The sequence below is a fragment of the Pan paniscus genome, chromosome 9 (assembly GCF_029289425.2).
Source record: "Pan paniscus chromosome 9, NHGRI_mPanPan1-v2.0_pri, whole genome shotgun sequence".
Lineage (NCBI taxonomy): Eukaryota > Metazoa > Chordata > Mammalia > Primates > Hominidae > Pan > Pan paniscus.
This window is the reverse complement of record NC_073258.2, coordinates 18,331,918-18,349,061: the sequence shown is the minus strand read 5'-3', so window position 1 is coordinate 18,349,061 and position 17,144 is coordinate 18,331,918. Positions and strand designations below refer to the sequence as shown.

Genomic DNA, 17,144 nt, shown 5'->3' with positions numbered 1-17,144 from the left:
TTAAGTAGTTGTAGTTGATAGATTATTAATTTCCTGAAGTTTTTCTTTGGAAATTGATCTTTATTAGATATGAGGTTATTACAAGAGTTGAGCAAAAAACAAACAAAAATTCAAATATTGCTATTGACGTTTTGATGGAATGGGTTCAGATCAATTTTTATAGCTGATTTTGAAAAGACATGCATAACTTTCAAGCCAATAAAAGTGCATATACTGCTCAACATTTTCATGCATTTTACTGACTATACAACTGTGGCTGATGAGTTAGTTTTTTTTATTACTTAGCTATTATGAAATGAATTTATCAATAATATGGAAGGGAGCAATGTTAGCTCTTGCCTTGGTTTTAACCTCTTCAGTTCGCAGAGTAAGTATCAGAATGTTGTAATAATCTGGATAAGATTATTATCTGGATTATTCAAGATAATAAATGTGTGTGTGTATGTGTGGGTATAACACAGTATTATATGCTAATCTATTCATGTATGTATCTGGCTTTGTATATTTGTTTGTATGTATCTGGCTTCTCCAACTACAGAATTCTCTGAAACTCATGTGTACAGAAATAATGCCTCATTTACTATACTAATTTAGTAAAGTGTTGGACACATAGCTGGTTTCAAATAGGCCCTTACCAATTCTGAGTGTGGTGTCCAGAATATTCCCTCTACTATTAATGTAGAGGGAATATTCATTAGGGTACATGTAGCTACAATGATGTCTTCCCAAAGAACTGTGACTGAATATACTTCCATTTATTTGAAACTTATTTGGTAATTTACCTATGAACTCATAGAGAATTATGCAGGTACATTCAGCCCTCTGTATCTGTGTGGATTCAACCAATTGTGGATCAAAAATATTTTTTAAAAAAATTCAAGAAAATATCACATTATTGCTAAAGTACACTATGTAGTTAGGTCTACAGTGGTTGCGTCTGTATGGAACATCTACAGACTTTTTTTTCTTGCGTTTATTTCCTAAACAATTCAGCATAACAAGTGTTTACATAACATTTATATTGTATTAGCTATTATAAATAATGAGATTGTTTAAAGTATATAGGGGATGTGTGTAGGTTATATGCAAATACTATACCACTTTATAAAAGGGACTTGAGCATCCTCAGATTTTGTTATCTGTGGGGGTCCTGGAACCAATCCCCCATGATACAGATGTAAAACTACTATAAAATATTAAATTTGGGGCTACTTTTTTAGCAATGATAAAGATAGATTATTGAATACTTACTGTGTGCTGTGTACTCTGCTGAGTGGATTATACAGATTATTGCAAATACAACAAATTTACAAGATAGGGAATATCATTCTCACTATTAAATTGAAAAATGCAATATTCAGAGATGTTAAATAATTTGTCTAGGGCCACACAGCTAGTAAATGGCCGAGCTGAGATGTAAACCAGGCTTATGTGAATGTGAAACATATGTCCCTTTTACCAAAGGACATTGGTAAGGACATGACATTACACACACAGAGGCGGTATAGCATTGTGGTTAAGAGCATCAATTCTGGAGTCAGACTAGTCTGGCTCAAATACTAGATCTGCACCTTCTTGGCTGTAGGAACTAATACATGGCAATCTTTATTCCTCTGAACTCTCCCCTTGCCCTTGGGAAACATTTAATCTCTCTCTAACCAGTTTCCTCATATGTAGAATGAGAATGACAATACCAATGACATATGCAGGAGTCTTCTTGAAGACTGAGTAACTTACTGTTTGTAAAGTGCTTAGAACATTGCCTGGCATATGAAAAGCTTTAAATTCAAGTAAATATTATTATTCTAGAAAAATAATACTGTGTGCCAAGTATATATTCTATGTTATATTACAATAATTATTTTAGTGTCTTGTACTATAAGTGAGTTGAACATTTGCATTTTAATCTTAATTTTAAAGAGGTCGAATCAATCCTATTTAAGACACTTATAAAATACAATTACATTAGCATAGATTAGCCATGCTTTTTAAAGTATTGTCCTCCTGTAAAGACCCTGGATTAGAACATTCAATAGGTAAAGTGAACAGATTATTATTATTTCTGTTCCTTCCTGCAATATCAGCTACAGAGATATGTGACGTATAGGCTTATCTCCTAATGAAACAAACTTCCTTGTCTTTATTTATACACTTCGAAGGGTCTGAAGGGTCAGCAAACAATGGGGCTTTGCCAGCATAAATATGTAGTTACTTTGTAATTGGCAAAGCTAGATTACACTCCAGAAATATTCCTGTAATTTGGAAGACATGTAGCAATGGTGGGCTCTATCAGGGCCAGCTTTTACTCTTTCTTAGACTGGGAGGAAGGGTTCTTAAATATCTCTGTTCATATCAACTCATGTATATACTTTTACAAACATCCACAAATGTTGTTTTGATGTGCACATTCATTATTTGTAAAGCCCAATACCTGCCAGCTATTCCTGTTTGTGAAATCTGCAGTGTTTGAATTTTGACTTTGAAATTGATCTATAAAGGAAGGAAAAAATGCTTTTTCGGAAAGCAATTTCTGATAGACAAAGCTTGAACCTGCTGGCTGGATTTCTTATTTTGTTCGTTGATTTGTTAGTTAATTGGTAAGGGCCTATTTGAAACCAGCTATGTGTCCAACAGTTTACTAAATTAATATGGTACATGAGGCATTATTTCTGTACACAGGAGTTTCAGAGAATTCTATAGTTGGAGAAGCCAGATACATACATGAATAGATTAGCATATAATAGTGTCTTGTACACACACACACACACACACAAGACATGGCACAGCACTGCATATAACATTTAATGAACTACTAATCTTCATTTTGTAGACAAGAGCAAATAAAGCTCAGAGGAAGAGAGATTATTATGCATTATGGCCAAGCATGGGACATTCTTGAGGAAGGGACTTGAAGTTTACGTAGGTCAGACTTATGGGAAGTAGATTCCTGCTTTAGCATAGAGGAGAGCATGAACACCTGGGGGAAAATGTGGATATATTCAATAGTAAAAAAAAGAAGCAGCCTAAGGCTTTTTCCTGGCAGTAAAGAAAACATAAGATGGGTAGGGTGGAACAAGATTTTGGAAGCCATTGAAAGCCAGGTTTCTTCAACTGTAATTAGCTATGCACAGTTAGTGTGGTTTTTTTAGTCTCTTTTTATGCTGATAATGATAAAAGAGAGCAAGATCAGCGTGATGGTTAGCTTCTGATTTTGCATCCACAGAATTAGTTGCAACATAGAAGGGGCCTCAGATGTTATATACTTCAAGCCATTGGAGGAGTCTTCCCTAAGTTCTTGAACTCTTCCAAGGGTAGAGAGCTCACTGCTTCCCAAGGGAGCTAGTTCCTTTGTGGAACATTTCCTAATACTAGAAAGTTTTCTTTTCTGTTAACTAAACCATAATCTTCCTTCCTCCTACTTTGCAGATTGGTTCTAATCTTCTTCTTTCGTGTCTCCTAGAACAAATCTCCCCTTTATTTATGAGAATAACCATTCAAGCGTCTAAAGATGGTTATTTTCATACAGCTAGTCTCATTACATCTTTTCTTCCCTGAAATAGATTACTTAGGATTTTCATTTGTTTTTTCTCATTCATTCATTCATCCTATGTATTTAACAGATATTTACTGAGTGCCTCCTATGTTACAAGCAGTCTGAGTTCTGGAACTATGTCAGTGAAAATTTTTGTCTCATGAAGCTTATATTCTAGTGATAGAATTCAAACAAATAACAAACAAATAAACAAATACTAGTGAGAGGTGCCTTAGAACAAAGTAAAGTAGGGAAAGGGATAGGAAGTTTCAGCTTATAGGGTGCAATTTTAAATAGGGCGGTCATGGAAAACCTCACTGAGAAGGCAACATTTGAGCAAAGGCCTGAGTAGGGAAGGGAGCAAGCTGTGCAAATATCTGGGAAATGTAGGCAGAGAGAACAGCAACTGTAAAGGTTTTGAGGCAAGATTGTGCCTAGCTTGTTCCAAGAAGAAATAAATAGGCCAGAATGACAGGAGCAAAGTGAGTAGGTAGGAAGAGTAGTAGAAAAGACTTGTAAGCCATAGTCTTCATAATAAGGAACCAAGTTATGAAAAGACTTGTAAGACATTGTGAAGACTTTGTATTTGACCCTGAGTGAGATGGAAAGGCTTTGATGAGTTTTAAGCAGAGGAATGCTTTCATATGACTTAGGTTTTGAAAGGATCACTCTATATGCTATGTTGAGAATTTTCTGAAGGGAGAATGGCCTGTAGCAAGGAAACTAGCCTCTTACAATGAACCAGATTGGAGTTGATGGTGGTTTGTTCCAGGTTTGTAGGGGTGGAGGTGGTAAGAAGTAGATGGCTTATATATATATATATATATATAAAATATATATTAAATATATATATATTAAATAAGCAGTTATACATATAAAATAAGCATGTATATATGCTTGTATATATGCTCATATATATAAAATAAGCATTATATATATGCTTATTTTATATATAATATATAATATATAATGCTTATATATTATATATAATGCTTATATGTTATATATAATATATATTATATATAATGCTTATATGTTATATATAATATATATAATATATAGATATATATTTATATCTCCAGTGAGCCCTTTGCTCCTAAATTCTAGACTCATATATATATATATATATATATATATATATATATATATATATATATACAAAATAAGCATTATAATGAGTCTAGAATTTAGGAGCGAAGGGCTTACTGGAGATATAAATTGGGACGTTGTCAGCATATAGATAATATTTAAAGCCATGGAATTAGATGAAATCACCAAGGGAATCAATTTAGATAGAGAAGAGAAGAAGCAAGGACTCAATCCATGGGGACTTTGGTGCTTAGATGGCAGGGAGATGGGAAGGAAGCAGCATGGGAACTTAGAAGGAGCAGCCAATGAGATAGGAAGAAGACCAGGAGGGTGTGGCATCTGAGAAAACAAGTGAATAAAATGTTTCAGCAAGGAGAAAATGATCAGCTATATCAAATGCTGCCCGTGTTATAGATCTGGGTAACATGAGGACCAAGAACTGACTTTTGGATTTAACAATATGAAGATTATTGATGGTGTGACCTTCATAAGCTCTGTTTCAGTGGTGTATTGGGAGTGATTGAAGTGGGTTTAAGAAAGAATTGAGTAGAAGAAATGAAGAAAGACAACTTTTTAAAGAGTTTTGCTTTAAAGGATATCAAAGAAATGAAGCAAGAGCTGGAGGGGGACATGTGCCAAGAGAGAGGTTTTTGGTTTTGTTTTTTATGGTATGAGTGATTATAGCATGTTTGGTGGGAATTCTATAAAAAATTAATGATTCAGATGGGAGAGACAATTGCTGGAGAGATATCTTTAGTAAACAAAAACAGATAGTTTCAGTGCACAAGCAGAGGGGTTAGCCTTATATTGGATTATGAACTGATTCAAAATATGGAAAGGCAGGCAGAGAATGGGGCACAGATACAGGGAGGCCAGTCAACGTGACAGTGGGAGTTTGTGAAAAGTTTCTTCTGATTGCTTCTAATTTCTCCATGAAATAGAAAGCCAGGCCATTAGCTTGGAGTGAGAAAGGGGGAGAAGTTGGATATTTGAGGAAAGTTAAGAAGGTAGGAAGTAATTGTCTAGGAGGCTAAGAGAAGGAGCGGGCTAGGACAATGTGCAATATGATGGCTGAACAGCACCAGAGGCCTATTTGAAGTACAGCATTGTAAATTTAGAGACTAGTAAGTATGGCAGTGTATTTTCTCCAGCCAAGTTCAGCTGTGTGGCTAAACAGAGTAGGCAGAGAGTTAAGTTGAACTAAAGTTGAAGTTTTGCTATGTAAGCGAATGGAGAGTGTCTGCAAGGGAGTGAGTAACCATGGAATTGGAACTGGGTAAAGAGGTAAGTGGGGGCACAAGCAGGGAGAGGCTCAAGTAACTGAGGGCAGTGAAGGTGGGTTGAAGGATCAGGAAACCGTAGCTCCTCAGACGGGGTGGGGAGTGAAATCATAAACTGGGTACTAAAAGGAGAAAACTAGAACAATAAGATGTGGTGGTTAGAGAGTGGGATATTTAAAACTGAGATTAGGGAGGAGTGACAGATGAAAATGACAAGGTCCACTGTATGACAAGAGAGCGAGCAACTAAGATAGGGAGGGGCCCAGATTATCACAGTGGCGGGGAGGTCACACTGAGATAGTCGGGTGTTGGAATGAACATCTACGGAGATAGCAAAGACATCAAGGATCATGGCAGAGGTTATGTTGAAGAGACAGCAGCAGTGAGCCAGGAGCTAACATCTTTAAGGAATGAGGGGGATTGATCAGGCAGGGGGTAGATAAAGGTATGAGTGGGTGACATAGTCTGGTGACATGAGATTCAAAGATGAGATTTTTAGGATGGAGGGATTAAAAAGTAGGTTGGACGAGGCAATGAGGAGCTAAGAAGGGAAATACCCCACCTCCAGGCCCATTCATGTGAGGGGGATGGAAAGCAAATAACCAACTCTTCCGAGGGCCTTAGGGAGACTCGTGGCCTAGAGAGAGAGCCGTTTCAGTTAGAGCAAGAAGGTGAGTCAGTAAGGACTGACAGTTGAGTTCCAGAGGGTATAATGGAAATATTTCAGGAATTAGAGAAAGGAGGGAGTTAGGGTTAGAAAAAGGGTTATACAGAACCAAATGTTATTCTTTGGGGACTTTTTTCTTTTTAAACATTTCTTAGAAGATGTCAACATTTTCCCTTCTCAGATGCCCTTCTCTACAGTTCTGCGGTAAAGAGGAAGTCCTCTCCTGGCCAGGCTTGTGAACCAGAGTATTGTTTTACAATTAACCGCCAATTCCAAATGGCTCCTGTGGGCCGGCACTCACGGAGAGTCCAAAGCATTACCTTGTCATTTCCTTGGTGCTCCCCCAGACCTAGGACATGCTTGCTCTCTGTGAGGTTTACACCAGCTTCCCAAAGGAGGAAAGGAAAGGGAATTAACATTTTCATCTACTCTATAATGTAATGCTTTGCATATATGTTCTTACTTAATCTTCACAGTCCTGTCAAATGTGAATGTTCTAATTTATAGACGAGGAGAGGCAATGTCAGTGATAATAATTAGCCTGCCCAGGATCACACAGCCAGTAACTGGTGCAGCTGGGATTTAAACCCAAGCCATTCTGACTCCAAAACCTGAGCTCACCATACCACATAACCTTCTTCCCAGAAGGCTTGGAGAGGCAAAAATCATCTCTCACAGGGATAAGTTCTCACTCTAGCATTTATGTACAACCTCGAACAGTTGTATGTGAATATGAGAACCTTACCAGAGCTGGACTCCCTTCATTTCCTCAAGGTGGGGAGTAACCCCTGGGTTTTTACCCTCACTGGCTTTTAGCACTGTCTGGGGGCTTAAAACAGCCATATTTATCTCTCCACTCCCAGGACTAGGCTTTTGAATATCATGCATCTCACTCTCACTCTAGAAAGTAAATTGTACAGATGTTTTATTTGCTTGTTTATTTATTTTTAGTATTCCATTACCAGCTTAAAGTCCAAATACTCTGAACTATGTGGAGCCCAGTGTAGAAGATTTTGATTCCGATTTAAATTGCTAAGTTTTTTTCTGATAGTGTGAGCTTGCCTTTCTCACCCTGATCTTGATATGTGCTAGAGAATTTGTGACACGGGGAAGGTTCAACTCCTGATTATGGTACTTGTGTGGCCTTGAACAAACAGCTTGAATTTTCTGAAACTTAATTGGTCACTTCATGTGTAAAAGAGGGAAAATGATACCTACCTCTCAGGCTTATTATGAGGATTCAAGAAGATAATGTAAAAACACCTAAATATAGTTCCCAGCACATAATATGAGCTCAATTTAAATTTATTCAGTAGACCTATTGATATAGATATTCTGGTAAAAATACTGCAAAAAGTGACCATCTATTCTTTGTGAAAAGGAAACGTATCATTTGATAGTGTGTTTTTATGCAGAGTTTGTATTACAGATCAGCTTGCCAAATTGGGAAATCTGTAAAATGGGTTAACATTGCAGTAAAAGCTTTCCCTCTACACTCATAATGTGATTAAGGCAAAAACATTTTATTGCAGTTATCCAAATTCAGTAAAAAAATTAATGAGGCATTATAAGGTTAGCATAAAATTTAATTTGTGTTAATTTGCCCAAAACTTAGGAAGCCAGAAGTATACTGTTTTAAAATTTGATTCAATAAGAGGGAACTAATATTTTATATGATGTTTCTATACATAGATTTAGATTCCTCTATTATCTGCTTCCTTCAGGCAACCAAAAAACTCACCATGAGAATCATAAAAACTGGTTCAATGTCAAGTGCTTAGTGTCAACTAGGTGCTGACAGGTTCTATAGAAGTCAGGCATTTTTATGATATACAGTGAGCTTAGTGTATCTGTAGATTGAATATCTATAAAGGAAAGAGTGATGGGATTCAAGTCAGCCAGTGGCTTAGATTCACATTCTGGCTCTGCTGGTTATTGAATGCAGGGCTTGAAGCAAGGTCTGATTTTCTTCATCTGGAAATGGAAAAAATAATAACTTATGGGGCCATGATGTTAATTGGGTGAGTTGGTATACCTGAAAATATTTTATATGTTATGTTAGGGATATGATGTGCCTTGTGGTGATTAAAAGAGGTTGCTAAATTCAGCGTGAACCGATATCTCACAGAGTGTTTCTAAACCATCTGCATCCCTTCTCCCTCTGCCAGGCTGGAGGGCATGGAGGTCTTTGTGAGAAAATTATGTTCCTCTGGACATGTCAAAGAATGGCAGGTAGCTAAGCTACTTCTTCATAGATTCAGGGTATTTTCCTGTTTGAGTGAGATGGATAGAAAGTTTCAGTGATAATGTGTAGGGTGAGTAAGAATTGTCCAAGTGATAATTGACCTGAAGTCATGAGTACAAAAAGTGGAAGGACCTTCCAGAACTTCCCTGACCCCGGCTTGTATAAATATGTAGAAACCAAGGCTCCAAAAGGATAGTTACAATGACAACTTGAAACAAATTCAACTATAATTTACTATCCATTAAAGATTGAGAAACTCTTGATGAATATTGCATATATGAAAATAATATTTTCGCCATAGTCTCTGAGTTAGGTAGATGTTTCATTCCTGTGTACCAGTTATAATGCCTTAAGTGAAGTTGAGAGACAGTAATCATGTCTCCCTGCAGAGGAAGAGATTGACCTCCACAAAGGATCTGTTAAGTTTATTTAAACTAGGGTAACATTATGGAGGAATGAACTGGTGTCCAGGCCTTGCCACCCTCTGGGATCTAGGGTGAGGCAGCGTATCTGGTGTCTACTCTGCAACTCTACTCTGTTGAGTTGCAGAGGTCTCACTGCTCTTTACTCCCAACTCTCTTAATCCCAACCCCAGTTCCAGCCCAGGGTCTCAGCAGTAATGACATCCAAGATGATCCTTCCACAGGGATTCTTCCTAACAAGTTCAGCCATGGAAATATGTAGACATTTACATGAATAACAAATAAATGCTTTGCTGAATCTCACTCTTTGGGACATGCTAGGTCCCTTCTCATCTTGATTTATACATTTCTCAAACCAAGGTGAAGACACAAACCTGCTTAATAGTGTCATTATAATATGTTTCATGCCACTAGTCTAATTTTCAAAATGTGCTGGGAGATCTTCAAAAATTATCTCACATGTAACATTGTGGAATTCACTACATCATTTCTTCCTAATGCCAGGTGTTATCCAAGCTTTGCCATATTTACCAAGTTAAAAGAACCCTGCCTTTATGTTGCAAAGTCATCAGTAAATTGCTCCATCATATTGTTTAACCCCTAACATAGCGTCAAGGAGATTTGCAGTACTCCTCCAGGGAACACCTTTGTCACATTTTATTTGCTTAGAATGTTATTTAACATTTATTTAGGGCTCCCTTTTGAAAGTGTAGGGTGTGAATTCCAATGCTGTACATAGCACATATATAGATATTTCTCCCTTGTCTGGTTTTGTTTTTTGAATCTATATAGGCAACAGCCTCAGATTCCAATCACCACAGGAACAGGTGTTGTGTATCCTGGTGCTATCACTATGGCAACCACCACACCATCGCCTCAGATGACATCTGACTGCTCTAGCACCTCGGCCAGCCCGGAGCCCAGCCTCCCGGTCATCCAGAGCACTTATGGTATGAAGACAGATGGCGGAAGCCTAGCTGGAAATGAAATGATTAATGGAGAGGATGAAATGGAAATGTATGATGACTATGAAGATGACCCCAAATCAGACTATAGCAGTGAAAATGAAGCCCCGGAGGCTGTCAGTGCCAACTGAGGAGTTTTTGTTTGCTGAATTAAAGTACTCTGACATTTCACCCCCCTCCCCAACAAAGAGTTATTAAAGAGCCCGCATGCATTTGTGGCTCCACAATTACATCAGCAGAATGGTCTTAATTGTTTCGTAAAGTGTGAGACAGATTAAGTTTTCCCTGATTTTTCATGAACTTGAGTTTTTTGTCGTTATTGTTATTGTTGTTGTTGTTTTTTTAATTTAGGTGAAGACATATTAAATATGAGACACCAGGACTTGAAACTTATCTCAACCCGTAGATGTCTTACAAGTCTTATATTTTTGTCTTACTTTTTTTTTCTTTTGGATGTTGATAAAGGTTTAAGTTACTGTTTTAGATGGGGTTAAACATTCTCACTCAGGTATGCTGTGCCGGCCTACAGGTTGTGAATGTGTTTTTATTCTGAATTATTTTAGAAAACAACTGAGGATTTCATATTGTGAAACAGAACAAGTCCACGGCGTGTGCAGCTGCATGTAGAGCATATTCAAAAGGCCTCGGAATTCCAATTTTCCATGTGTAGAGTTAAACTTTGAATGTGCCAAACTTTTTCGTAACTTTTGAATCTTAATATTTTGAAAGTCTTAAAGGAGACACTGCAAAGTCTTAGACAATCTTTGGCATCTTAAAATAAAATAGCAAACCAACATTTTTTTTTCCAGAAAAATGGTAAGGTACTCAGGAATCTGGAGACAAGATATTGTAAGGAATGAACAAGGTTGCCACAGTGCATGGACCCAATTGTGTTTGCCTGTTGACGTGCCATCAGTGCGTGATGTGGTATGACATACACACACCAGAGCGACCGCCACACCACATATCGACAGAGTGGTCTTCTCTGCCTGAGACCACCTCTCACTACATCCATTATCCCTTTGCCTTTAACCCTGACATTCAGTCTTAACACATTTTCTCTTAAATAATTTATTCATTCCAGAATGTCAAGGGTCCACTTACTATTTATTTTTTTTCAATTGTTGGTGGCATTAATTTAATAATTCTTGTTTTTCACCTTCCTTCCCCGAAGAACTTTTCCGTCCTTTTCACCTCCTTCTCCTGTGTACATAGTGATTTTATGTCCCCAGAACGCCTGGAAGCATTTCTGAAACCAAGATATTATTAAAAACCTATTATTGTTTTTAATCATGAGTATGTATCTGGCTGCAGGGCTGTGTATTGGGATATAGGTATATAGTCTTACACTTAAACAGGTATGCCCCTGAGGTTCACTGTGACCTCAAGTCTTTTGCCAGAATTTTCCCCTAATTCAGTTCACAAGTGGTAGGGTCTGCATCAGTGGCATTTCCCCCTGAATTCCATTCAGCAGCAAGGGTCAACAGTGGTGACTGCCAGGCAGGAGAGTCCTGCGGCCAAACCTGAAGCCCAAGGCTCGTGGGCCATGCAGGAATCTCAGTGAAGCTGTCATGGGCTGGCACCTTTACACTGAGTTGCCTTGTCCCAGCTGGCACATCTAGGGAGTTCATTGCAAAATACCCAGGATGCAAAAAGCCACATGACAGCCTCAGAGCAAAGATGGTGGCAAATAGTCATGATACATCTAGAGAATGAAAGAAAACCGTAAGGGAGGAGAAGGAGGGGAATACATTCCCTATATGGGATGTTCCTACTGTTAACTCTGGGGAACAGATAGCTCCGGGGGCAGCAGATGAGTTCCTCTGGCTGACTCTATCTGTAGCCACATGGGGACCTGCCTACGTGTGAACAAAATGAACTGCACTTATCACACAAGGATTTCTTTGAAGACATGCTACTGGGGTGGGAAGCAGTGAGGTTTTATTCCCCATCTCCTAACTACAGGGAGCTCTGCCATGTCATTTTGGCCTTCCTGAAACTAGGACAGGTTGTCTATCGGGGGGCTTCCCCCAGAGAGGTTTAGTGGGAGAATGTCAGTGAATGGGATAGTTCACCTCATGGGACAACCCAGAATCTGATCACCAGGACATAGGAACGGCCCCATCAGATTTCTTGAGCCATTTTGTCACTTGGAAGAAAATAGTGTACCTTTGTATTTATTTAAGAGTGCTCAAGGCCTAATAGCAACAAACAGGTCTAGCCAAGAAATTACAAGCTATTCTGTTAGCTGGGAGTGCTCTCTATAAGCTGATTAAGGTACTGATAGGAACTCTTTGTTATTCATGTTGGTTGGGGATTAGAAATTTGTTTTTGTACATTTATTTCAAATGAGGAGGAGGTCATTTTTTCTCTCAAAAAATGAGTATTTATTATTGTCTTACTGATTTCTTTGATTATATACCTCTCCTCCTCAGTTCACTCTTGTTTTTTTTCTTTCTCTTTGGCTTTTGCTTTTGCTCTCTCTCACTTCTTTCTTATTTTGTTGCATTGGTAGAGTGTTGTATGGCTAGCATTGTATTGTATGTAATTAATTTTGCACAAAAGCAAACATTTAGCATAGTAGGTTAATTTTGTTTGTTTTTATGACCATGCCAAAATAATATTCTGGGCTGGTGGAGAACAAAGGACTGTTCTTTAGGACTGAAACTTGATTTTGCTCATAGTAAGTAAAAAAAAACAAAAAACACACACACTCACAGATGTTGTTTCGTAAGTGTTATAAGCACTGGATATAAATGGTATTTTTTATCACTTCTGACTAATGTGAAACTGTTGTACGAAAACTACATGAACAAAAGTCATCTGTTTCGACTCGTGTGGGCTTGCCTCACAGTTGCCGGATTTGAGTCATTTTTATGTCTTGTTATTTCATTTATTTATGCAAAATACATGTGTGTATGAACACTTTGTTTTAGCTCCAGCTCTGCCTCAGTACTGGGGTTCAGTTACTTTTAGCCATGTTCTTAAAAATGAAAGGCTATTCAGGAATGATCTGATTGTAAACGTCTCTTTCATTGGATCAAACAGTAATGCTGTATTTGAATCTAAATTTTGTGTATAAGCAGTTTATTTATTAGCCAAGTTTGGCTCTAAATATCCATGGAAATTAAGAATGACAATCATAGGGATCACTTCATTTTATTTTCAGTGGGGCTTAAACAAAGTTTATATGACTTTACCATCTCATTTTAGATTTTTCTAATTGTGTAAATATAACATAGAAATAGAATTTATTTTTGGTTCATGAATACTTAGTGAGATATAAGTTATGTATTTCCTTTTTGTTCTCTATCCATAGATGTTGGTCCAAACTGAAAGTTGATGAGTCACTGTGCCTCTCGGGGTAGTGAGTTATCAGCTACAGTGAGAGAGCAGTGTTCGGCCTGCAGCTGGGACAGCAAAACGTTTCATCAGGGTTCTCATGCAGTTCAGAACCCACTGTCCACAGATCCAGACATTTCCCTTTTTTCTTACAGAAAGTTGATGATTGGACATACTAAATTTCCACTACAGTTAGGAGACAGTCAGTTTGCTTTGGGAGTCTACATAAATCTTCTAAGATAGTTCTGTGACCATTTAATAGCAAGAAGCATGAATGCCACTACAAAGGCAAAAACCCACCTCTGAGATTGGCCATTAATAAACGTCCCATCATGTCAGTTTAGATTCAAGAATGTTAAGCAACTTTGTTTTTGTGGTGCTCCCTATTTTGTAGTATCTTCAAAGCAAAAATAAAAATTATCTCCATTTTGTTAAAGAACTTACAGGGTCAGGGTTCTCCTTGTCACTTAGAATTGGGACACTGCCAGACAATCCTCTCCAAAAAAAAAAATAGCCATATGGAATGGAAGGAAAAGGAGAAAAGAAGGAAGAAAGGAAAAAAGTAGGAAGGGAGAGAGAAAAAAAAGGTCGCTTTGCGGATATGAGCCGCCAGGCTGACAACTTTTCTATTTCATTGGCAGATATGAAGCAGTGTCTTTTCCAGTAAGGTACGGAAGCTTTGTTGTTTTCATGTGTACCCAGCTCAGCCTTTTAGAAGCACCTCGGTTTGCTTCATTAGGTATTTGATACTCTCCAGCCTTGTCCTCAGGCCTGATTTGATTTGCCAGGGTCCTGACACCAAAGCCCAGGCCAAGTTCTAAATTCAGGTGTGGGCTCACAGTGCTATTGAGCTTGTCGAATTCTGGCCTCCCCTGAACATTAGCCCCACGGGAGCCTGAGGGTGTTTGAAAAGGGCGTGATCACTCTAGGGCTGAAATTAAAGGCTGCTTTCTTTTCCTTCTGAAGCCAGGCTGCTTCTTCGGAGCACAACCTCCTGAGCCAGGAGCACAAGCACTAGCAGAAAGCAGGGATTGTTTCAGGAAAGCCCATTTACCCTCAGTAGGAAGGCAGCCTGGTCACTTGAACAGCACAGCTGAGGCTGCTTCTCTCAATTTACTCATTTTGCAAAGAATTGACCTCTACCAACTCATTAGGAAGAGGAAAAAGAATCACTTAGTAATTTTAAATCATATGAGAAGTCCTGTACCAAGTGCCAACAACTGCAAAGAAATGCAGCTAGAGGAATGTATTGAAATTATTACTGGGTCTTCCTTTTTAATGAGAAAATGACAAAAATGGTTGCTGTAGCCCTGCCTGATTTTGTACACGTTTGTCTAAGAATTGAGTTGGCACTTAAGCTGACTTCTCAAAGTATAATAATATTGTGTGACCTCATTTGTCCTTTCACAAAAGCACTTGCATCATTTCCTTAAGTCATCTGCTCCCTGACATGTTTTCTTCCTTAATAAACAACTTCTGTCTGTTATTCCTGCCAATGATGTTCTGTTTCTGATGCCATATCCTATTGAGCGTGCCCCTGTACTAATATCATTGAAAATATTGATATGCAAACACATTTCCTTTTCATCCCCATTCTATCTTTCCCTTTGGGGACAGATTGCTTTCCAAAAGCTCATGAACAAATATTTGGAATGCTGGTACCTTTGGGGCAGAGGTAAGGGTGGGCGGGGTGGGGGCAGAAAGGTAATGCTTAATGCAGATAACTCTTCTAATCAGTGTCCGTGGCAATATGAACGCTTGAAGAAAACTCAGTGACATATCTTGCTCAGTAGTTTCTTATTCCTGAAGAACCACAAGCATAAAGTGAGGCCTCAGTGCTGGTGCTCTTGGAGTATGGGGAATGTGCAAATATTTAACTGTTTTGTATGCTGCACATTGCAGGTCTGCTCATGTGCATTCTCCCTTTGTCTTCCTTTGTCATATGTGTTTTTGCTTTTTTGAAAGTGCAGTCTTTATTGTACCCTCCTCCAGCTTGTAGCAAATTAGAATGCTTAGCATTTATGTTCATTCATTATTGTATTTGCCATGTAAAATTTTTATTACCTTAGACAAGCTTATAAGCTGTTACTACATAACTTATCTTACTGTAACTCTTTTATTTCCCCCGATGTTGTAATTTGTTTGTGATGTATATTGTGAAATTGTATTCTATGTTAATTTAATCAGCACAATTCACTGACATGCTGGACTGACATGCTGGCTGCTGTTTCAAAGTGTAAAGTTTGTGTAGGGCTGTTGGGACAACTGCAACTCTGTTGTCAAGGTACTGTGCTTTGGTTCCTATAGCAACACTGGGTGTGGCCCTTGAATTGCTAAGGGCATTTAATACATCCTGGAGCAAATTTTAACTGCAGATTTTCTTTGTAGAAATTCTATGTATAATGCAGGTACCTACTTGGCCCATGGCTGGTAACTATTTGGGCAATTAGAAAAAAAGAAAAAAACATAAAAACTAGTGTCTATTGCTGCTTTGAATATGTTTGAAAGTCTGAAAATGTAAATAGTTTATCAAAAAAAAATCTTGTACAGTCCAGTGTAAAGTTTTTAAATGACCTTAAGGGTTGCCATCACATCTTTCTCACACTCTCCTCTTGATAATAATAATAATAAAAAGTTTGCTAAGGATTAAAGAAATGGGAAAAATAAAAAAAAATCTCTTCAAATTTACAGGAATGAATCATTGTTCTTAGCTTTGTTGCATACACAAACTTCTTGGATTTTGTTGTGCAGTATTGACGTGAGATAAAGCTCAACATTGAATAATCTTTCAGTGGTACTTTTCAAAGTCTTCCCCTCCTCTGCCTCATAATTAAGGGAAAAGACAAAATTGAAAGACACACTGTCTTTATCTATCCTGGTGTATGTTGGCACCTTAGCTACTTTTTTTTTTCCTTTTTGCACAAGGTGCTTTCCTGATATGTTCAACATGCCATCTTTGGGTGATAATGTATATGCCGTGATGGGGCTCAGGCCCCTTAGGGGAGTGTCTATAAGAACTGCCTATTTATGCTCATTTACCTCAAGACTGTCCTCTCTACCCTAATCTAGTTGTCATCACTCCATCTTTTGTACTGCTGTTGACACTTACAAATTAAAGATAAATTTTGTTTTATGACCTCTGTGTATGGCCTTGTCTGTGCCCTGCAAACTGTCCCCACCATGGGGCCCCAGCCAGCCCTGAATGTGCCACCCTCTTGCTGCTGGAGCCTGCAGAGCTCTCCTGCCCTCTGCCATTGCTTCTGCCTGGCCCAAAGGTAGGTCTCTGAAAGACATGGAACCCCTTAGCCTGGAAAGACTTGCCTGCTCTTTTCGTTGTGGAGCACACCTGGCTGCAGCAGGAAATACTTGTGGATTTAGAAGGGAGGAACAGGATACAAGGTGGATTTTTGTCAAGAGAAGATAAGAGAGCATGGCATTGCCTCTTTGCCTGACTTCTTCGTGTCAGTGAAACAGCTTAGAGCCTTTTGGAGTATGAACAACTCTCAAGGGCCAGCCTCTCATCTGACGCCACCTTCTACGAGCCTAGCAGCCAAGAGTGGAAAATGCTGCACTTATGGAACCTTTCCCTCCACTGTGGTTGG

The 17,144-nt window shown here is 38.4% G+C and overlaps 1 protein-coding gene across 28 annotated transcripts in view; it reads left to right on the top strand.

The window, feature by feature from the left end:
* Nucleotides 1-16,678, top strand: part of SOX6 (SRY-box transcription factor 6) — a 769,230-nt gene extending 752,552 nt beyond the window's left edge. For all 28 annotated transcript variants that reach the window (XM_057299104.2, XM_057299106.2, XM_055094176.2 and 25 more), the window contains one exon: nt 10,028-16,678. In XM_057299104.2, coding sequence (XP_057155087.1) covers nt 10,028-10,331 — 304 coding nt within the window. In that variant the 3' untranslated portion in view covers nt 10,332-16,678. The remainder of the gene's footprint in view (nt 1-10,027) is intronic.
* The last annotated feature ends 466 nt before the right edge of the window (nt 16,679-17,144 follow it).